Below are 23848 nucleotides of genomic sequence, written 5' to 3' on the forward strand. Positions count from 1 at the left end.
TATTTTTACCTATATAGTTTTTAGAGGGCTTATATTTTTCCTTTGCCAAAAAGTGATTCAGTAAAAGTTTCTTAAATTTTTATTAAAATTGTTTTTTATAATTGCTTAAATGTATTACAATATGATTTGGATATTTTAGTGATTTTACTCTTTGTAGTTTACTGATACATTGTTACTTAGAAGATGATTAGTTTTTGTTAGTCTTCCATGTTTGCTTAAGAAATAGTCCTTATTTTCAGAGTATAAAGTTTAATATATACCTAAATTATCTGCCTTAGTGACTCTATTTGTAATCTATACCTTTACTTAGATTTTATCCAGGTGATATATTTTATACAAGAAGATACAAAAATCTCTTTTATGTGCATTTCTGTCTCCTTTATTCTGTAGTTTCTTCCTATAAATACAGTTGCTTTGCTGTGTGATAGTCATTACAATATTTACTCTATCTCCTTTTTTAATTTTATGTATTTAATTTGATCTTTTATCCTTTAAATATTTTTGAAGGATGGAGGAGATATTTAGAAAAGTTGTGGTTTCATTGTTACTAACTTGACCTTTCTATCTGTTGAAGAGACTCTGAGGCCCTTTTATTATTCAATCTTTTACTTCTATAATTATAGCTGTTGTATTCATTTACTTCCATGTACTGCTTATTCATTATCATTGAATTTATTTCACTTTTTTCTTTGTCTTACCATTGTCATCTCATGTTTTAGCTGTACTAATTTTACTTTTTTAAAAAAAAATACATTTTTTAATTCCTTTAATTTGTCCTATGTTTTGTTTTACTATTAGATGTAATATTTTACGTACTTACCCTTCTGTCTTCTCACCAAAGTTACTCTGTCATCTTCTGATTGCATGTAGCTCATCTCCTGGTACATTGTTCAAGAAGTGCCCATTGGTACATGTCCACTTTGTTGTTTTTTGTTTTGTTTTGTTTTTACCATAGATCAAACCCAGGGTGCTTAACCACTGAGCCACATTTCTAACCCTTTTGATTTTGTTTACTTTATTTTTAATTTTGAGACAGAGTCTTGTTAAGTTGCCTAGGGCCACATTAAGTTGCTGAGGCCAGCCTCAAATTTGCAATCCTCCTGATTCACTGGGGCTACAGGTGTGTGCCACGGGCCTTGGCACTGCATTTTTTTAAACTTTTAAAAATTGCATTGATACTTGAAAGATAAACTTGGATGGATTTAAAATACTTAGTTCACTTTTTCTTGTGTTTCTTGAAAACATGCCATTGTATTATCTTGATTTACATGTTAAAACAAATCTAGAAATTTCCTATGTTTTTTTTTTTATTTTTATTTTGAGATAGTCTCTCTCTAAATTGCTAAGGCTCGCCTTGAATTTTTTATCCTCTTGCCTCAGAGTCACAAGTATCTGGGATTACAGACATGTGCCACCATGCCTGGTCAGGTATTTCCAATCCTTCAAGCCATCTCAATTTTAACAAGGATTTTAAAGAATTATTTATTTTAGACAAAAGACTAAACAAAATACTTCAGTGGTAATACCCTGTTTACTATATAAAATGTTATTTGTCCTTTTTATAGGTTTGTTTAAATATAAATTTAAAACTTTAAATTAAGAAGCATAGAAGAGATAACATTTTAAGGAATGATAATATAGAAGCATTAAATAATTTTTTAAGGAATGATACTATAAAAGCATTAACTAATTTTTAAAACATTTATTGTGTGATGTCCTTTAATGTCTTTCTGAATCTTCCTATAGAAATAGGTAAACATCATAGTAAACTCTTGGACTACCTAAGTTAAACTCTTGGCCAACCTAAGCTAAGTTTTAAAGTTCCCTGATTTTAGAGTATACTATTGTCTAATTTATTACTGGGGAGTTAGGCTTATAAGTACTGATCTAGTATTTAGAAAACAAATGTCTTTTGTTGCTTATGTAGGCATTACCAGAAGTGATGCCAAGTGGTGGTTTTCAGTAAGACCCTGGATCTCCCAGGGTCACGGTAAAGAAGGTTGATGCAGTTTAGCCAAAACCAGATCTTTTAGTCCAGTGGTGCACTCCCTGTTAATCAAAAGCATTTTTTTTTTCTTGTGCCACTGTACATCCCTACTTTTGGGTGAAGTCTTGATTTTGGTCTATACTGATCTCCTTTTCTGATTCCCTTTAGCTCCAAATATGTATTTTAAGCCTAGAAGCACTCAAGTATCACTTGCCTTGTGTTATTTTACATTTTGAACAAAAATGAACTCCTTAAGGAGTTATAGATAGGTACAATTCTCTTTCTTCCTTTTATATTCATGGGGCTTGTGTACATATTTCTTTTATGTAACTCTTCAAGTGATACTTCATTGACTGTCTAAGACATGAAGCCAGTTTAGATATAGTATCTGTTATCTGACTTGTTTCCAGAAGTACCTTTACGATTGTAAAGTTGCATGTATGATCATATTCAGTATCTTTCTATTACAAAGCTGCATACTAAGTCAAAGAGGGTGACCCTCACAGGTAGAGAGCAGCTTTTCATGTCAACATCTGGAGTGTTAAACATGACTTAGGACCTGTGATGGTCCTCCTGACTGCTGGGAGCCATGCTGGAATAACTCAGGAGATGAGGTTCCAGTCCCAGATCTGCCATTGCTCAGATCTGTAGCCTTCAACTCTCACTTATACAATAAGAGACTTCAGCTAAGTGATCTCAGAGACTCCTTCTAGCTCTAAAATTCGTACTGAATGCTCATTCCAGAAGGAAATGTTTCTTATAAAGTTTCCACAGCCTATTGTTGCAAAACTAAGGAAGTTAAAAAGTTTAAATTTAGAAAAAAAATTTATAGATTTTGGAGAAGGAATTGTAGCATCTGACCTATATATCTGGTGTCAATACTTTCAGAGTCTCTCAAATATTCATAGTTTAGGGTCATAAGCCTCATTAAAGTTGCTTGTTCACTGTTGGCTAGAGGGAATTCTAACACAATCTATTTATCAATCATGGTTGCTTGTAAGATGGAGTTTGAAGTGTTCTAAGAATTTTACATGGTATGTGTACATAATATGGTTACAATTTTAGGAGTGGAATTTTCTTTGTTGAACATATATAAAATTTAGTTCTTATAATACCTTAAGTAGTGTTGTATATTTTAGCTTGATAATGCCATAACATTAACTGTGTGTTACGGCTGGTGAGGCTGTTTTAAAGTGGTTTGCTATCACGTGGATAGGGTCGTGTCATAGATAAAATATAACATGGTGATGTTGGCCACTTGTAGCATATAGTGACATGCATATTATTTTTTCCTTGTGAAATCCTACTGTATATTTTTAGTTAAAAAAGGAAACTTGAAATTGTTCCTATGACTTTAGTTATATAAACTTTTAAAATTTTATGAATTTTATATTAATAATGCATATTTAAAAATAATCCTATCACCAAATGTTTCTTTGTCTAAAAATTGAATATGTTATAATCACTTCTATGAGCTATTTTAGAATTTTTTCAGTATGATTTGTCAAATGAAAGTAGTCAATCCTAAATTTTATTTTCATTTAACTTTCTGTGGTGTGTTATTATTTTTCTGAACTCCAGTTTATTAAATTTTTAAGAAATGCTTAATCAAATATATGATATAACAATGTTTCTCTTATCAATTTATTATTTTTTTCTTTTTTTGTACTAAGATTAAACCTAGGGGTGCATAACCCCCTAAGCCACATTTCAAGCCCTTTTTAAAAATTTTTATTTTGGGACAGGTCTTGCTAAGTTGCTGAAACTGGCCTTGCTAAGTTGCTAAGTTGTTGAAACTTATGATTCTCTTGCCTCAGCCTTCCAAGTAGCTAGGATTACAGATAGCTGCCACCACACCTAGCTCGAAAGTTTATTCTTAAACATATTAAGATGTCTGTTTCAAAATCAAATTACAACCATAGTTTAAAAATTTGTATTTCAGAATACTATGAGAATGATAGCTATGTGATTAGTCTTATGAGAGTGTATCAATGGGTGGAAAATATTGAAGACAATATCATAATAACTATAATTTGTAATTTGGGTCTGTATTTAATATTTTGCAATGCTTATTTTCCAATGCTAAAACTCTGAGAATCTGTTAAATATAAAATTTTGTCTCTAGGCAAAGTATATTTTTTAAATTTTATTTTGAAAAATTTTAAACATACTACAAATTAGTGGGCTCCATAGATATCTTGCTTTAAAAATTAACATTTAAAATTTTTGTTTTATTGATTTTTTGGCTGAAGTATTTTATAGTAAATTATAGATATTATGAAATACTACTTAAATATGTAAGTATGTATACATCTTCAAAACAATGAAGTTCATCATATCATCATGTCATTAGCACTCAACAAAATTAACAGCCATTTCTTAATATCAGGTACTGTTTTATTTCTTTCACTTTCTTCTGTATTCTAAATTTATGAGAAGTTGGGAATACAGATAATTTTCATTCTAGTTAATAAAACTCCAGTAGTGCAGATCTCTTCCTCCTTTAAACAATTCAGTAGGCTTTTTAGTGGTCCATCTTCCCCTTCTGTAAATTGAGTAGCCTACGTGATCTCTTTTGTCCCTTTCATTTCTCAGTCTCTGACTCACCATATAGAACTGGTAGTTAGCTGCAGATCTGATTTAAGAAACTACTGGTATAGAACTAGGTTAGTGTGATTCTCTCTGTACTGTGTACTGGACTTTCAGAAAATCAAATTTGTAATCATGTCAATGGGAAAACTAGGACTGTGTTCTATTGACTGATTTGTTACCAGCAACTGGCAGAGAGTATGGAATGCATAATACACTTAATATATGAATGATAAGGGAACAATAAGAAATTGAAGAGATTAATGCATATATGAACTTTTTATTTAGTCAGCATTCAGTTGTAACAGTTACTTACAGCAGTAGTATAGCCAGGTACATTAAGTCATTTGTGCATATCTTAAATTTCTTTTGGAAGAGATCTATCATTGTCAAGAGACCTTCACAGTTGAAGGTGGCCATTATGAGTGCTTTCTTGTAGGGAGAACCCTTTCTGGTTATTTGCAAACAGAATGGTGATTGCTGTAGATGGAATTGTTTCCTCAAAAGCTTTTGAAGGCCTCATCTCCATTACCTGTGAGAGTGACCTTATTTAGCAATAGAATCTTTGCAGATGATCAAATTAAAGTGAGGTCATTAGGGAGAACTCACTTCAGTATGGTTTGTGATCTCATGAAGAGGGGAAATTTGAACATGGAGACAGACATGGGTAAAAAAAAAAAAAAAAAAAAGACAATGTGAAGAGACGGGGAACACCATTTACAAGCCAAGGAGTACCATAGGCCACTAGAACCAAGGAGAGAAATAGGGACCAGATTATCCCTCACAGCCCTCCAATACAATTGCTAGAAAATACCATCTTTTATTGGTTGTCATGCTGATAAGAGCCCATTTTTTAAAATTTTGCCCCACAAGAATTCTTTAGTTTTATGAAACATGATTTATAGTCTGGTTAGCTGTTATTTTCTGGCTTTTGCTATGTTCTGGATACTAGTCTAAGACTTTGATAGGTTTAAATCATTTGGTCCTTTCAATACCACTTGAGAGGGGTAGTTTATTTCTTAGATGATGAAACAGAAGTACAAAGAAGTAAAGTAACTTGGCTAGGAATACAGTAGGAATCAGAGGTAGAGCCAGGACTTACACCCAGGGAATCTGATTCCAGAGCTCCTATTCTTGACTATCCTTCACTGAATCTTCCCAATTGAAAGTTATATTTCCATTTGAGCCAGTCTAGCTGCTCCTTACTGGGGAATCCTGATTCTCCGGGAGCAGGAAGATCAAACCTTGATGAGAAAGAGATCCTTTATACTCTTTTCCATCAGCTGCTACTGTGTCATTCAGTTCCGACATAAGCTGACAGAAACAGAAGCTAGTTGGACTAGACTGTTCATCTCCAACTGGCCAGTTTGCTTTGAGTACAAAAATTATCATTTTCTTTTAAAAACATCTTTTCCTCCTCTGATCCCTTTTTTCTCTGTTCATTGAATCCTCATTTCCCTATCCAGTCACTCTGTTTTTACAGTCCCCACCCCAAAAACCCATCCTATAATTTGTGGCCCTTTTTGTCTCCCTTCACCAGTACCACTAGTCCAGGCTCCTCTTGCCTGGACTACTGTCATAGTCTTCTAATTTGACACTCCATTCTGCAGCCAATGCTGATATTTTTTCTTGCAAAGCCTTTCAGTGACATGAATTTATATACAAAAATTGTGTTCCAGCTTCTTAGCACCATTTCCAAGGCTCTTTGTAAATGAATGTGGATCTTTTTTTTTTTCTGACTTGTGTTTCCACTAACCTCTCGACTACCAGTACCCTCCAACCCACACCTTGTTTTCCTTCTTGTGTTGTTTCTTCTTCCCTATCTCCATTTGTGGAAATCTTAGATGTATTTCAAGGCCCAATTTAAATGTTGCTGCTTCTTCTGAGTCTTATTAATGGAAATAATCTCAACTTGCTCAAAACTTTCATAGGCTGCTACACTTTTGTCAGAGCATATCTTACTTCTCTACCTACAGATGTGCTAAGCTCTCTCCCTTTCCTCAATGTGGGTCAGATAGAAAATAACTCAGTCTTCTGGTCATACTGATTTAAGTTCAAAGCCCAGCTTTTCTAGCTGCTATAAGTTTGTTTTGCACAGAGCACCAAACCTTATCCTATATTCTCATCCTTAGAAGACCTTAAAGTAACTTATTAGACTAATCAGGTTTAAATGATTTGTCTAGTATAAGGCACTTAATGCTCTCACTTAGCAAGAGTTCAATGATGTACGTTTTTTTCTTATTAAAATGTACAATTCCCAATAGTTTATTATGCTTGGTGCCCAGATATTTATGGAAAGAAATTAGTTCAGTTGGTCCAATTATTATCAAGTCAAATCAATAAGAATTTATTTAAACCTACCATGCAGAAGGCCTTTGAGATGTCACAGGCACAAAGGTGTGTGCACCTTATCCTGATCTTTCCTCTCCTTGGAGCTTCCAGCTTCCAGATATGGAACTGAGGCATAAATAAAAGCTAAATACTTTTTTACATTATTATAATAGTAAACCACGGGATACAAGTGAAAACCAAGACACTGATCATGATTGAAAGTATCTCAGTGCCAGGATAGAATTCAGGTGAGTTCAGGAAGTAGAAGTGTGCATTCAGAAAGTGTGATAGAAGGTAAAAGTGCACTTGGGGTGGCACTGGAGAAGTGCCCAGTTGAGGATAAAGGCTCTTCTGATACAAATTATGTCAAGGAGAATTGTCACAGGATGCTTTTTAATCCTTAGTTCACCCATTCTTCTGGAAAAATAAAGCCTTTATTGTCCATGCAAGCATCAGGCAGCAAAGGCAACTGGAAATAAAAGCTTAACCAAGTGAAAAACTTGAGAATAAGGCGTATATGGATACATCCTGGCTTATGGCAAATTGTGTTCTCATTGGTAGTACTTGAAGGATTATGTGTTTTTCATCTTCATTTCATTTGTTAATCAAGGATATTATTTACTGACCAGCTGTGTCAAATGAGGTTCTCAGGGAGACAAATGCTGAGACAATTAGGAGTACAAGGACTTCGTTGGGAGAAGGGAATATGATACCTGTGCAAGATAAAAAGAGTAAACACAATTGGATAGGGAAGCTCTCAGGGTGGGCTGTGGATCTGACCCTTGTGAAAGGGAGAACATTGGACTGCAATGCACATCTGACATTCTCGGCCAACCCATCTCTGGGCTCCATAGCAAAGATTATTATTTTTTTTTTAAATAATAATTTAAAAAAAATAATGCCAACAAATAGCTATTTCTAATAATATTTATCATTATAATTTATTATAAAGTAATGATAATAAAAATAAAAAGATTTTTACATGATGATGATGATGATTGGAGATACCAATTGCGTAGAAGAGGGTTCCCTTTCCTCCCCATGACTAGTCGTCTGTGAGGCTGCCTAAGAATAGTATGGCTTTTGTTCTCAGGCTGTGCAGCAGATCCCAGTGGCCCTGCTGCTGGAGGCTGTGGGCCTATTGTATTCCTTATAGGTGAAAGGCCAATCCTTTTTTAATGGGAGTGTACCTTGATGGGTGCCACACTATCTGTTAAGTTATAAGATGTTAAAATTGAGAGTCCATGGAAGCATTAGTTCCATTTGGGTGTTTTTCAAGGGAACGAGATAAGAAGTACACTAAAACAATGAGACCCTCCAAGGGAATGGTTTCAGTGAGCACTGGTAACTTGCACTTAGTAAATGTGGATACTGACGTGGTGCATCTCCCCTCAACAAGTTGGAAAGGGACATAATTGATATGTAGTGTCATATGGAAATGTGAGAGGCAGCAAAGTACAATAGAAAGTACTCTGAAGCAGGGCTGTCCTTTGTACTTATGGAGGAAGGAAGGGGTTACTGTATTCAGAAAAAGGGCATAAAAAGAAACTCACTTAAAATGCATTAGAGAGATAGCTATTTAAATATTCCTATGGCTAGTCTTATTACAATGCAAATAATCACCCCATACTCAATTCTGGTGTAAATCTTTGGGTTTCCTAAGGCAGGCCTGCCTAAAACTTGGAATATTATACATATTTATATGTAAAGTGAAAAAGTATAAGCTATCTGTTTTTTATTTTACACAGAGAGAAAAAAGGATAATATAAAAAATAACTAAACCAAATTTCACCCTAGAGGTTGACAGACCTCTTCTATGAAGAGCCAGATAGTAAATATTTTAGGCTTCGAGCTCCTTGGGCCACATGTGGTTCTCTATTAGTTCCTTCCTCTTTCCCTTCCCTGCTTCTCTTTTCTCCCCTGCCTTCCTTTCTTCCTTCCTTTTACAGTCATGTATTTTTCCTCTCTCAGCTTTCATTCCTTTCTTTTACAATCACATAAAAATGTACATTTTTCTTAGTTTTAAAGGGTACAAGAATAAGTCCTAGCCTGTGACCCCTATTGTAGATTGGGTTCTGCTTCAACTTATTTTTGATGTTGATATGACTTCAGAAATTGACAGAGACACTTCTATATTTTATTAAGAGGGGAAGAGAGGATGATTTTTGAAGTCATACTGATCTGGATTTGAGTACTGCTTCCATCTTTCACTAGCTCTGTTTCATGAGCAAATTATTTAAGTAGTGAATGGTCAGCTTCCTCATAGAATCCATTGCTACATGGTTTGAGAATAGTTGTGTAGATTTAATGAACTAATTTGTGAAAAGTACTTTGCCCAGTAATTGTCACATAATAGAATCTCACAAATGTTAGCTCCTTTATTCCCTCCTTTTTCTTGTTTGATGATTTTTCCAAGCCCTTATTCCCTGTTTTTTAATTGTTCTGGCAAAATTCTAGACTGTCTGTAAAAATTTGAGTTTGACATAATTGAGTCAAATTAATTTGTTGACATTTTGATTACTTGAGACAGATTATTGACTTTGCTTCCTATTACATAAAGTCTCCATTCACCCCTAGATATCTTCAATAGAGCCCTGACTATATTTCTAATAGTGTTGATGATGTATGCTAGTGATATGCAAACTTTTCATTAAAAATTTTAAAATTTTTCAGGTCAATTCTCATAAAAGCTATATGAATATAAATATTTTGAACTATATGCTAAATTAGGAGACAAAAATCCGAATTAGTAGATTATTAAAAAAAAGATGTATGAGAGTTGGGAAGGGAGTGGAGACTTGTTCTTTTTGCTAAGAAATCTTAATTTTATATTTTGATCATTCATGATCCTTTGAGTCCTACCTGTAACACTTATTAAGACTAACAAGAGCATTTCTGGTTGGCTGGATAATACCTAGCGTGCTTTAAAGATCACTTTCTTAGAGTATATGCATGCTCCTTGAAGCTGTGACTGTGCATGCTTTAAATCACTTTTACATCTGAAATATTCATTGACTAAAATATAGTTAATATATGCCTTCTTTCTATATTATTAGCTTCTTGTCTTTAAACCTTGCTCTGCCAAATTTTGAGCATCCTAGCACAACTCTAAGACCTATGGCTAAGCAAAGACCAAGATGGTTATAAGGAGCCCATCAACCTAACTAAACTTTTGACAGGTGATCTTCCTGACCATAGTCTTGACCTCCCTTTTCTTAGGGAATTTACTTAAGAAAACTCAAAATTGTAAATCCTTTCCTGTCCCTTTGAGACAGATTTTCTCCCAGTCTTACAAATTTTAGAACATAGGCATGTTTTTGTTAGGGAACTGGGAGTTGTCCCTATGCAGGATGGTAGTCTCTGTGGGATACAGTAACCCAGTGCCAGTTAGCAAACATAGATGGCATATTCACATTGACCAGTGTCCCCCTAACATTCTCTAGTACTCTCCCATTGGCTCACTAGCACTTATAAACTTTCCTGCCTTTTGTTTCATTGGAGTTGAGTTCACACTCTCTCCCCTATTGTAGTAGTCTTGAAGAAAGTTTCCTTTGAGAGTTTAACTCAATTGCCTGCTGCATTTTTTTTTTTTTTTTTTTTGACAGTGACTGAGAGTGAAAACTCTAAAGTCAGAACTGCTATAGAATCCTGGCTGCCTTTTCTTACACAACTCATACAGATATGTTAAGCCTCCATTTCCACAGGAACAAAATGGTGATAATGTTACCTACCTGTAGGAATTCAGAAGGTTGGTTGGGGTCAATGAAAGTACTGAACACCCCTGGTGCCTAGTATCCTTTCTTAAAAATTTGGTCTTATGACAACATGAAAAGCTTTTTGATAGCACTTTCTAAAAAATAATAAACTGCTCTTATGTACTAAAACATAATTCTGTTTGCTGAATTATCATATATACCTTTCCAGGTGAAGTCTATTTAGTTCTTGAAATAAAGAGATAAATAAATGCATCAGAAATAGTGAAGGGAAGCAACTGTTCCTGAAGTGTGTGGTTATTTAAGGTGGAGAAATTTGTTACTTTTGAGGATATACTAAGAAGCAGCACATGTGGGAGAGGGAGACAAATGAAAATATGTGTTTTCAGTCTAGCAAGTGATATTCTCCAACAAATAAAATTTGTGCTTTTATATTTTGAAGTTCAAAATATCCTCTACTTAAGCTATCGTAAAACCAAAAATTTAAACTAATATCCAAATACTGAATTTTCTTTTAAATTGCAGGTTATAATTATCTATTATCTTGAAGCCACATCTGGAAATATTTCCTACATTGTAAAGAAATATATATATGAAACTACATGTGTTAAAAGTTGAAACTGCTTTGTTTTGGAGCAGGGGAATGGAATGGTAGCAGATGGGTAGGAACTACATTTTCTGAATCCATGTTACAAAAAATGTCCAGCAATTCTCCATTCTACATATGATATATCCGTAAAACTACTCCTTCCCACTTTATATTCTCTCCAAAAGTAATCTGAGAAAAATTCATTTGAATTGTCTGTCTTTAAATAGTCTATATTTCTGTTTGGAGACCCTGCTTGCAATTCCGATTGACTTACAAAGATAACAGTAGTGATATGGATCAGTCTAAAAGACCAGAAGTCCTGCATTGACGTTCCATTCTTAAATACAGACAACATGAGGGTGATTTTTTGGTTTATTTTGAGACATCAGCTCTATAGTCAATTCACTATTTTTATACTTCCTATTAGAGGAGACTTATAAAATTAGATTTATATTTTTAGAATGTTTGCTTTTATGTCTCTTCCATGCTTAAAACTGTTTTGTTTCTGGGAGGGGTTACAAAGGAAGGCCGAGCCTCAAAAGCCTTTATGAATACAGGTAAAAAAGACATATTGTGGTTTATGACGTCTGGATGCCCACCTGGAGAAAAGGGAATTCAGCACCAAAATAAGAAAAATTTAATCCAAGTTAGCCCAGAAATCAGATATGCCCATGATGTAGTAAGGATTTAAGTTGGAAAGTTAGTTGTTATAGCCCCCTAGTTGTATATATTTTATCCTGAGGCACCACTTGGTTTAATAAAATACAGATCCGAGACTGTTCCTAAGTTATCAGCTTCTAAAGACTTAATTATAAAGGCCATATTTTCAGAGGACAAAAGCATTATTCATTTGTCTGTTCATGTCTTCCAGGTTTATCTTGCAGATTATGGACTTTCCTACAGATATTGTCCCAATGGGAACCACAAACAGTATCAGGAAAATCCTAGAAAAGGCCATAATGGGACAATAGAGTTTACCAGCTTGGATGCCCACAAGGGAGTAGGTGGGTTTCTCTTTTCTTTTTCTTACTTTTATTTCCAAAGAATGATTAGAGTCAAGAGTAATAAAACTGCATGAGATGACCTTGGCAGAGTCGGTTTGAAGAGTGAGAGCACTGCTGAGGTTTTTATGTGCATTAGTGAGTTCCTGTTATACCAATGAATATTTCTTCTGATAGTACATGGGGATATAGACTGTAACAACAGAAGAAGGAGCCAAAGGGTAGCAAGTAAACAAAGTTTGATGTTCTCTTGCCCAGAAAGTCACTAGCTTGTTTTTGTTAACCCTAGAGGTCAGTGAAGAATTTTTTATGCTGTAGGTGACTGTCAGACTTGATAAAGTTGCACGTGTGAATGATTATTTGTTTTTCCTTGTGCCCTTATCAGAAATCTAGAAGATATCATCTCTCCACAATAAGGATATCTTTCTTGAAACTATAAAGTGTTAACTTGTGGAAATCTCTCCTAGTCACCTTTCATATATCTTACTTATTTAAACTCACTTTGATGGTATTGGAAACACATTTGCAGGTAAATTACATACATAGTCCTTTTATTGGATATTGATTGGACTGCCTTGCATTCCAAGGCAGACTTAATTCAACAATTCCCTAATTAGTTAAAGTCATAACCTATGTCTTGTATTCATTTACCATTAATTAAACCTTAGCTGTTTATTACTCTGCAGTCCAAATCCAATAGCCGACCCAGAAAGCCATGGAAAAGGAAGTAGGAGGTCAATATTGAAAATATATGGTGCTGAGTCCCACTGATGGTTGCTTTGTTCACAATCAATATGGTCAATGCAACTGTACTTTCTTAGTTGCTCTGTCAGCAAGACAAAAAGTCAATTCTAATGTTATGCTAGTGAAAAAATTGTGATTATTGAAAAACTTTGGCTTTCAAAATTATATTCTTTGTAAACTTTGTTTATAAAAGTATTTTCAAATATGCTAAATTAAATAAACAATTTTTAAATAGCATTGAGATGAACACATTTTCACTAAAAGGCAGCAAGACATTTGCACTTCTTAATGGTTTGTTGAACTGTTACCCTAAACTGAGACTTTCTAACGAGTTTTAGTTGGTGCAAACAACTGTATATTATTGCCTTTTCTATTAAAAGGACCATTGACCATGTAATGTAGAGGGTCTTGATCATTTTCCAGAGCAATTAAAAACCCACATTAGTTTAAGGTAAGCTGATGAAAAAGTAAAACAAGTGTGTTGGTTGTATACCTAAGAAACTTAGACTATATTTCTGAAACAGAATTTAGCCTTTATACTCCCAGCATAGAGTAAAAGAAATCACTACCTTTTTTCATGTATGATTTTCTTAAAAAAGTAATGATCACTCAGAAATTTAGTAGAGTTGCATAATTTTTCACCATTTACATTGCTAATAAATCAGTGAGCACTTAAAGACAATGGGACATAGCTTTGATTAAATTAAAAAGCATAAACATCAAGAATATTGTGGGGGTTTTTAGCTTAAAGTTCTTTCACTTCTGGTGAGTTTTATTCTTCACTTTTGCCAGAATTATTTTACAATATCTAATAGTTTTCAGAAACATGCAATTACTTTTTACATAGTGGTACACATGGAAATTCATCATACAGATTCTTAACTATTTGTACAGTTTTGTTAATAATGATACTGATTTATGGTTAGGCCACTTATTTGAATTGATGCCACTGATACTGATTAGTCTGGTTTTGTGTATGAAAATAGCTAAGAAACTATTGTACTTATACAAGGAGAAGGAGAGTTATTAGTTGTTGGTCTGACCAAAGTTTGACAGTAGTAATTCTGAACATCATCTTCAGTTAATTCCATAGTTGAACGTTGTGTTTGCATTGTTCTATCTTCATGCAATATTTGAACAAATTTTTATTCAGTAGTCCACTTAAAGTTTTTTCTCCCTTAAATCTTATACATGTTGATGAGTAGATTTCACCATTCCCTGTCTTGGGAAAGAAAAATTGAATTCAGAATGATCACAAAAAGATATCTCTGGAAGGCATATTCAGGGAAGAATCTACATTAAATATTTTTGGTGTTTGCTGGAAAGTTTTATGCTGGAATATTCATTTTTATCATAGGTTTTCCAGGGTTCCTAAATAGTAGATTACCTTCAAGCATTTAAAATATGATATATTTTGAACTTCTAGGCATATCTGTATCTATTTGTACATATAAATATATTCATGTTTATGAGAACCCACATTTGCTGAAATTTTTATATGAAGTTACTCTGGTATATAAAATGGAAAATTTGATATTCTCAAGTGTTTGAACAGTGTTTTAAGGTATTATATTTAATATTCTAAAATAAAACATTTCAGTTCAGCATTGTATAAATAATTATTAGATAATAATTATTTAACCATATTTAGAAACCAAAATAAACAGGACCATAAATCCTATAGGTAAATGCAGAAGATCAAGTTCATAAATATTCATGTGTTTACTTTTAGTATAACCACTATGTAGCTTAATCTCAGAAAAAAATCTTTTGTACCAGTCCAGCTATGATGTCAAATAGATATGGAGGAAAGATAATGCAAAAGAAAGCACAGAGAACAAAAGTTATCACTGCAAAGTAGAGCTTCTGGTTGCCAAACATTTGCATGTGTCCGGTATATCTGGGTTTGGTCAGGACAAGGGAATATTCAGATTTTAATGTAATCTTAGGAGTTAGCCACTCAATGAAGACTATTAACCTGATCAGACTATCTAGTTGCTCCTACTTTTTCTAATGGTTATTCAGAAATTGAAGGGAAAGCTCATTTTTTTGTGTGTGTGGATTAAGTTTTTATAATGAAGGAATGTGTATAAAAAGTGTCTCAGCCTCTTCACCTAAGTGTTTTCTCATTCAGCTATAAAGGGAGGGAAAGAAATAACCATCTTAGCTATTAGCTCATATTATTATAGATTAAAAATTATGCATAGAGATGAATGGACAGATAACTATACCTGGAACTATAATACATCTCTGTATCTGTATGTTTTTAAACATTTCAGTTATTCTTCCAAACTCAATTCTCTCATGTATCCTAAATGTATTTTCTAAGTGGCTGATCTGCTTTTATTCAGTATAAAATTAAAGTAATATATGTTGTATTTATTTCTTCCATTATTTCTTTACTCTTCATAGAAACTACCACATATAAATTTGACATATCTTATTCTCATTGCCTGATAATTAAAGAGAATTATATCTTTGTCAAATATGCTATTTTAAAATTTGTTACATTCTTAGTAATGTTAAAAAGCAATATTTGGATCAATGTGTGGTATGGATTTCTGTAGATTTTTCTACTCACTGAGGCATGCAGTCAATACCTAATTTCTCTAGAGATATACTGCATTTAACATATTGAGCTTTTTAAAATACTTCAGACCTAGGCATTGAGTGTATAATACCTGTTTTAATTCGACATTATTGATGACCATAAAATATGATATCTAAATTGTACTTTAAATGTCCATTTGTTTATGTAATATATTCAGTGTCAGATAGATATATTAACTTTTTTAAAAATTTTTTTCCAATTGCTACAGTATATGAAATCCAAGTCTGGTGTTATTTCTTGCCTGGTTTCCTTTCATTTTGCACCTTACAAAATACATGTGAAATAAACTGAGAATGTATTTTCATGTTACCAAACTTAGGAAAATGATATGGTTTGCACAATACTTACCTTCCCAAATACTAATTCAAAAAAGAAATCTCATTTTCCTATTATGAAGTTTAATAAAGGTAAGCCATCAAATATTGGTATTCTCTTATTTCATTAGTTGACAAAAATATATACTGTATAGGTAAATTTGACTGCTCTAAATAGTCTGGCTAATGTATAAACAATAATGAAGATTATTGCTTCTCTGTGGTATATAACCATTGGTTTACATTCACACATGACTTTTAAAGTCTTAACATACATCTTGACTTTTTAATTGAACTCTTTTGTTAAAGACTATGCAATGGCCAAATGTAAACTATCTCTGCTCTGTTGAATGGCTTTTCTTAATCTTCACGTAGTAGGGTTTCATGAGGAAATGTAATTTAAAACTTAAAAGGTACTGGAAAAATAGAGACCTGGGTTCAGTATTTTGTCTGAAATATTATTTATTATATTCTATTTTCCTAATATCCTTTTTGAAACTACAGTAAATGTGGTTACCATAATATTTTGTAGCTCTTTGTATGTTCTAATGGACAAAATATTGAATTATATAAGTTATCCGTTAGAAAACTAAGAACAAACTTTAAATTTGTCCTTCATATATCACTATTCAGTTTGTCAAGGAGCATCTTATCAGCAGTTTTCTGCTTTCATATTGTCATATCTGGTTACGTATATTCATATTTTGGGCATTTGAGCCCAAACATTTTCAAGTTCATTTTATTTTCTACCAATCCCTGTTTCTCCTCATACTCCATGATGCTACTATATTAAGAAATAAAACTAAATAGAAAGTCCCTTAGGCAAATAATCAAATCCATTTTGGGGGAGGGCGGTTAACACTTAAACTTTGCTTTTTCACTTTCATTCCTATTGGTGAATTTTACTCCAGTTTGTCTTTTGAGGACCAGTTTTCAAAAGTGGTCTCTCTGTTGTTTTTGTACGATTGGAAAGACCATTTAACACTTTATAAATAAATATTCTAACTTAGAGATCCTTCTTTACAAGAGTGAAGTAGCTTGAAAGAAATAATTTTTCATTCAACTATCCTTTTATAAAACTTAGGGATGCAGCTTAGATTTTGGTATCTGTGGATTGTTTATGACCAAAGCATGTTTCTTTATGTCAATATGTCTTTCAGTGCTTTAAGTTAAATTGCCTGTTTCAGTAGTGTAAATAATGCTATTTGAATAATGTTAAAATTAATTCTGGAGGCAAAGAATTCTTAGATTGAGCATGGACTTTGAATTCTGAAAGACTTGAACTTCAGTGTTGAGCTCCGTCCAGTTTTGCTCTTTGATACTGAACAAGTTATTTAGCCTCTCTTAGCTTCTTTTTTTTTTTTTGTCAGCATGGTTAATAATATTTTACACTGTTCGAGTGATTCAATGCAATAATAAAAAAGCAGGTAAAGTACCTGGCACAGTAGCAGCTCTCTATAAATCACAACAATTGTTTTTATTGGTTCTGCATTCTTTTTTTTTTTTTTTAACTTGCTGCATGTCATGCTTTATTCTATATGGTTTATATGTTTTATTTGTTCCTTTTAGTTATACATGACAATAGAGTCTATTTTGACATTTACACAAACATAGAGTATATCTTCTTCTAATTAGGATCCTAGTCTTATGGATGTGCAGGATGTTGAGATTCACTATGGTGTATTCATGTAGGTACATAGGAAAGTTAGGTCAGATTCTAATTCATTGAAATAAATTTAAGTTCTCATAGGCCTTTTTTTTTTTTTTTCCATTGCTGGAGATCAGACCCAGGGCCTTGCACCTGCTAGGCAAGTGCTGTACCACTGAGCTATACCCCCAGTATTCTGTGTTTTTGTTGTTGTTGTTGGGTTTATTTATTTTTTTGTTGTTGTTGTTCTTTGTTAGTTTTTGGTTATTACTCTTGGCAATGCTTTATCATTTTGAAATGTTGAACATTTGAGAGCACCACAGACTTAGAATGAAAAGACTAATTTACCTTGTTGCCTATTAGTAAGCTCAGTAAATATCAGATGCCAAATAACATTTAGAAACGAAATTGAGAAAGTTTGGAGGAAAAATATTTTATTAATAATAGTCTCACTATAAGTAAATTGCATTTACATAAAATAGTAAATTCTTGATTTTTTTTGAAATCTATGAAAGCTTACTATTAATAATTATGCTAATTATTAAGTGTCCTCAAAGAACTTTATGTATTACAATTATGCAAATGTATGACTCAGAAAACAATTCATAATATATTTTCTGAGTGAATGAAAAGATGTTAAAAGAAATGTATCACCTGGCATTATTGAATCTTAGTACTAAAAAAGTAATAATGGTGGAGGCTGGAGGTAGATCTCTTCTCTATGAATTCCTAGTCTAGGGCTCTTTCCATTTACTGCTTCACTTAGCATGTTTTTAAATGCATTTTTAAATTCTGTAATAAAAGAAGCAACTTTCAAGTAAGAAGATTTTTAGTTTTTCCAGTGCTAGGGATTGAATCCAGGGTTTTGTGCATTCTATATAAGTCTCTTACCACTGAGCTGTACTTCCAATGCTCAAAACCCCTTTATAGTTAGATATCAATAGTCCTTTTCAGTGATGACTAATTCTGCATGTAAGTGGTACACACAGATTCTAATATTGTCTTCTAGAATTTTAAAATTAACTTAGCAGATATTACTGTATGGTAGATGGAAAATAAACATTAGCTTCCTAAAACAAGTTGTTTAGTCTGTTTTTCTGGGAGGGAATGTAAGGGAGAGATACTCAGAAACACTTCATGCTCTTATCTTTACTAGTAGAAAAGGGTGACCGTTAGACATTCTTTTAAATAATATGTGTATTTTTATAGAACTTATTAGAAACAGTGGTAGAATGCTTAGCCATTCTTATTAATGTGTATGTGCAGTGAAAGAAAATAAGTGAAAGAATGGAATATGTGATAATGTATTTTAATTAGGTAAGACCAAAAACTATAATAGTGAAGTAAAGTTAACTCTCAAAGGGCTATTTTAAATGAAGACCAGTTTATGAAAGATTGACTTCAGAAATCTAAATGACTTGTCATTACTTACAGCTTCATATCAATTAATCCCTCAGTTGGGGGGTGAGGGGAAGTGGCTGGGAAGGTTCATTCCATTTTAATTCTGATTGTTTTTCCTCAAAGGGCCTCTTGTAGTCTGTATCATCCAAACAGGTGCCAAAATATCATTTTTTGAAAATTAGAGGATGTGAACATTTTTTAAGTGGTGGTAATCGGGAATTGCCATAATGGAAAAGAGACTTGTGAACACATCTGTACAAATGGAACCATTCCATTATTAATGGGAGATTTATTACTAAAGAAATCACTGCAGAACAGCATGGTAGAGATTGTGTTTTTATTTTAATACAAGAGCCAAGTCTTGCATTAGGACATTGTTGAAGCTTGTGCAGAAAGTAAATGGCACCCATGGGACTATAACGTTCTTCTGGATTGAAGGGCCTTTAATAATCCAATACTCTAATAGCAGTTAAGATAGAGTACATGTAAGAGCTGATCTTGTCTTCTGCTTTTATAACTACTTACGTATGGTAACCAAAAGTAGTTGCAACATGATGGCATCATTGTTCTTAGTAGATTACTTTTTAAATTAAAAACTAAGTTTACTGAGTGACTTTTCATAGTTTATTTAATGAAAGAAAATAAAACAGGATTCCTGTTTACAGCAGGTTTAACAGTCACATATTGGTCTTGGGAGATTATATTATTCTTACACAGATGAACATTCAGGTAGTGGTAGAAATATAAATACCAGTCTATTGTTTTTATAACAGTTTGAAATGGTTGTTAAAAATGAGTTTATTTTATGGGTATTTGCTGATGTTGCAATCATTATTCCAGTGACTTGTTAACAAGTATCAATTATGTTTGACACATTTCTTAGGTTTCATTGTCCGTCTTTTGATAAGAGGCACTTTAACACACGTATATAAAATCATGATGACATTAGTTTATAGCATTTAATGATTTGATATAAATGATATTTACAGGGCCATGAAAATGTTTTTTGAATGTATTTTTTTAAATGAAAAGCCATCTTGTATTAAATTTGGGGAACCTCTATTTGGCTTCACACTCCCTCCCCACCACCTCTCTCTCGTGGTCCCATCCATTGTCTCACCTTTAGATTTCTTTCCAGGATTCGGGGTTAGAATTTTAGCTTAAAGCTGCTTAATTATAAGATAATATCTGTAACATTGTAGAATTGTGCATCCAAAGCAGTGGACCTATTTTAATTATACTTTCATGTAACTGAAAAATCCCCAGACAAGCCTGTTTAAGACTGCACACTAGATGGCAGTTTTGTCATATTCTTCTAATTTCAAATGCTGCCACCAGTGTGGGTAAAACAGGAAAGGCCATCAGTGTTTAGTCTGCACTCAAAGGGTCTCTGCATGACCAGTGCAGACCCCATGGACTTCCTGGAACATATGTTAGCAATTTAGCTGCAGACATTTATTTCTTTGTTTTACTGCTTGGCTCTTTGAGAAAGTGTTGGTGCCGGGTTATGGGTTGTCTGGATCATGTCAGAGGCCATGGGGATCAAGTTCATGTGACAGGCCAGACTAAGGAAAGATGAAGTTGGAGGAGGTGAGGAAACTGACCCTGACTTTCAGCAGCAACAAGTCACTGCCTGTCTGTGGACTGGGGCCAAACGCCTGGGCGTTTTAAGTTTTGCTCCAGCTGAACAAACAAAACACTTCGCCTATTTGGCTTTTCCATATTTCATCAATAGTAGTTCACTCAAAGATTTCACTTTTTCTCAAGGACTTACTTATCCCCCCTCTTAATGTTTACTCCTGTAGCCCTGTCCAGAAGAAGTGACGTTGAAATCCTCGGCTACTGCATGCTGCGGTGGTCATGTGGGAAACTTCCCTGGGAACAGAACCTGAAGGACCCTGTGGCTGTCCAGACTGCTAAAACAAAGTACAAATTTTTAAGCATTTCATCCTTTACTACAACACGTCTGAAGGGATACAGTAAAGGGAGCTAATATCTCAGGATTGCCATTCATCCACTATGACAACCAAGTACATTTCTTTAATTGAAAAATACTTTTAACAACAAACAAACATAAAATGCATTAAGATAATACCTATAAAGTCACATGTACTTGAATTGCAATGCAAAATATAAAGTGAAATATCCATTTCTTTACAGGGTGTTTTCCAGAGCTTAGATTGTAGGTTGTGGTGTTTTCAAAGAAGAATATTTTCAAATTAGCATTGTACAAGTGTATAAAAGTAGTCTGAACTCAGTGTGATTGATGTTAACTGTGCAGAGCAACAATGTGAAATGGGACAGTTTGGGCTTTTATCTTTAAGGTGAGAACAATATACCTCTTATTCCCGTTCCAGAGGATGTTCTGTTGCCTAAGGAAGAAACAAAAATTTTATATAAGCCATTTATATGAGATAATCTTGTAGCCACAAACATTTTTAATATTCTACATTCAATTTTTATTACCTGATTCTGTTAGCAAAAGAATTAGGTCAAACTTAGAGTATGTTACTATTTTACAATTCTCTTACTGGTCAGGCCCACGAAAGTCAATTGGATGTGGCACAGAGTACCCAGACTTTCATTATATACTAAGATATGCTGCAGTTATCTGTAGATACAATATCACATTTGGAAAAGGCAGCTAAGTTTTAAATAGGCCAAGTCACAACAGAAGTGTACTAAAAGGGGTAGCTTATCCATAGAAATCAATCTTCAAATTCAGAGTAGAATTAGTTCTGAAGGAAGAAAGACTATGCTGCAGATTCACAATAATACAGATAATATTTATAAATACTGACATATTGTGAAATATTTTTTTACTTGGAATCTCAATTATCCTAATGCCTTACCCAAAATTGACACATTCATATAAGTAAATATTAGAACCATCTAATCAGTTATATACTGTGGTAATTGATGTGTCTGTATTAATCCTCATATAACTGATGGTCTCCAATGTATGTGTCAAGTCAGAGCACAATTAAAATAATATATTATTATTATTATTATTACTATTACTAAAATAATAGCCAGGCATGGTGGCGCACGCCTATAATCCCAGCGGCTGGGGAGGCTGAGGCAGGAGGATCACAAGTTCAAAGCCAGCCTCAACAACAGTGGGGCCCTAACAACTTAGTGAAACCCTGTTTCAAAATAAAATATATAAAGGAGCTGGGGATGTGGCTCAGTGGTTAAGCGTCCCTGGGTTCAATCCCTAGTACAAAAAAAAAAAAACCAATAATGGGTACGCATGGGCATTTTTATATCCAATTTTTCAACTCGGTTTACCTAATTTGAATAATGTACTTTATTTCAAAGGCTAGCATTTTAATTTGAATGAGTATATGCATGTTTTACTTTCAGGAGGACTTACTAATGATTTGTTTTAGTTTGTGTCAATATATATATATATAGATGCATTCATTGTAGGATCCATAATGAATATATCTACACATGTATACTCAGAATATTAAGGTTTCATATAAAACTCAAGGTTTTAATAAGTCAAACATAACCTCCATTTACATTTTGGGGAACTCTTATATGTTAATATACCTTCATTTTGGGTTGATTAATAATGTAAACCTGTAGGCCAGTAAACTTACATTGTGAAGTTTATAACTCAGATAAACTGAATTCTAACATTTCAGTGTTTAACATTTTAAACATTTTCAAACTTCTTATGGTTTGTAATACATAGTCATTATTTATTAAACTTACTAAGAAGGGATAGCATGGAATATCTTCATAAGGGCATGATTGTATATTCAACCATAACATTATACTTCTCTTAACACCTTTGTTTCCCCCAAGATAGGATGAAATTAAAATGGTGCATATATTGCTGCTATTCTGCCTTTGCCTGAGTTTGTGAATTATTCACTCATTTTCAGTAATTTTAGTTGAATATTTATATATTTGTGCCAAAAACAACTTAAGAGAGTTGTGCTTATTTAGCCTAAAACATGGGAAAGTGCTTATAATGTTTTTTCAAGAATTTCTTGTTAACCAGTTTAATCTTAGGATAGCATAAAATACTGCCCAATGGAGAACAATATACATGAATAAGTAATATATACCTCTCCAATAGTAAATACCTGAGGGAAAAATGTCCTCAAAATCCAGATATATTTTTATATGATTTTCCTGTGTTTTTAAGAAAAAAATCATAATACCCCTACTTCTGAATTTATATATGTATGTATATGTATATGTATGTATGTGTATATGTATATGCATGTATATGTATGTGTGTATATGTATGTATGTTTATATATGCGTGTGGGTATATATGTGTAAATGTGTATGCGTGTATATGTGTATGCCTGTGTATGTGTGTGTGTGTGTGTGTGTGTGTGTATACTTTAATTAATTAAATCATTCATACTATAATTCTACATAGTTTAGTTTCTAGGTGATTGTATAAAATTGGGCAGTGAAAGTGAAGGGATCTCCCTCACTTTTATGTATCCTCCAATCTATTACAGGTGGGTGAAAAACACCAATGAAAGTCATAATTTTGGTGACCTACCAAGATAGAATTACAGTTTTGTTTTCTAATTAAAACAGTGAACACAGAATTGGACGCAGATTCACTGTATCTTCCTCTGTTTGTTTTAGTCTGTTGGATGAGCTGCCTGGGTCAGTGCTGAAGTGGGCTCCATCTGGAAGCAGTTGCTGTAAGTCAGATGATAACTTCTGCTTTATCTTGTGATTTTCAGGTCACCACATTTGTCATTTTTGTTTGTAGTTTTTGCTTAACTCACCTACTCCTGTTCCCACAGGGTGGGAAGAAACTCCTCAGGGTTACGGATAGGTTGCTGGAGAAGAGAATGTTTAGATCATCACTGACATTAGAACACAAGGACCCTGTAATACTAGGTGGAGTTCAAGCCTCTGTCAGTTGCATTTTTAAAA

At 33.4% G+C, this 23848-nt stretch overlaps 1 protein-coding gene across 2 annotated transcripts in view; it reads left to right on the forward strand.

Annotated features, from left to right (window-relative positions):
• Positions 1–23848, forward strand: part of Vrk2 (VRK serine/threonine kinase 2) — a 97366-nt gene that overhangs the window by 47595 nt on the left and 25923 nt on the right. For both annotated transcript variants that reach the window (XM_076833272.2, XM_076833273.2), the window contains exons 8-10: positions 12081–12213; positions 20734–20854; positions 23552–23610. In XM_076833272.2, the coding sequence (XP_076689387.2) occupies positions 12081–12213; positions 20734–20854; positions 23552–23610 (313 nt within the window). The remainder of the gene's footprint in view (positions 1–12080; positions 12214–20733; positions 20855–23551; positions 23611–23848) is intronic.

The sequence above is a fragment of the Callospermophilus lateralis genome, chromosome 14 (assembly GCF_048772815.1).
Source record: "Callospermophilus lateralis isolate mCalLat2 chromosome 14, mCalLat2.hap1, whole genome shotgun sequence".
NCBI classification, from domain to species: Eukaryota; Metazoa; Chordata; class Mammalia; order Rodentia; family Sciuridae; genus Callospermophilus; species Callospermophilus lateralis.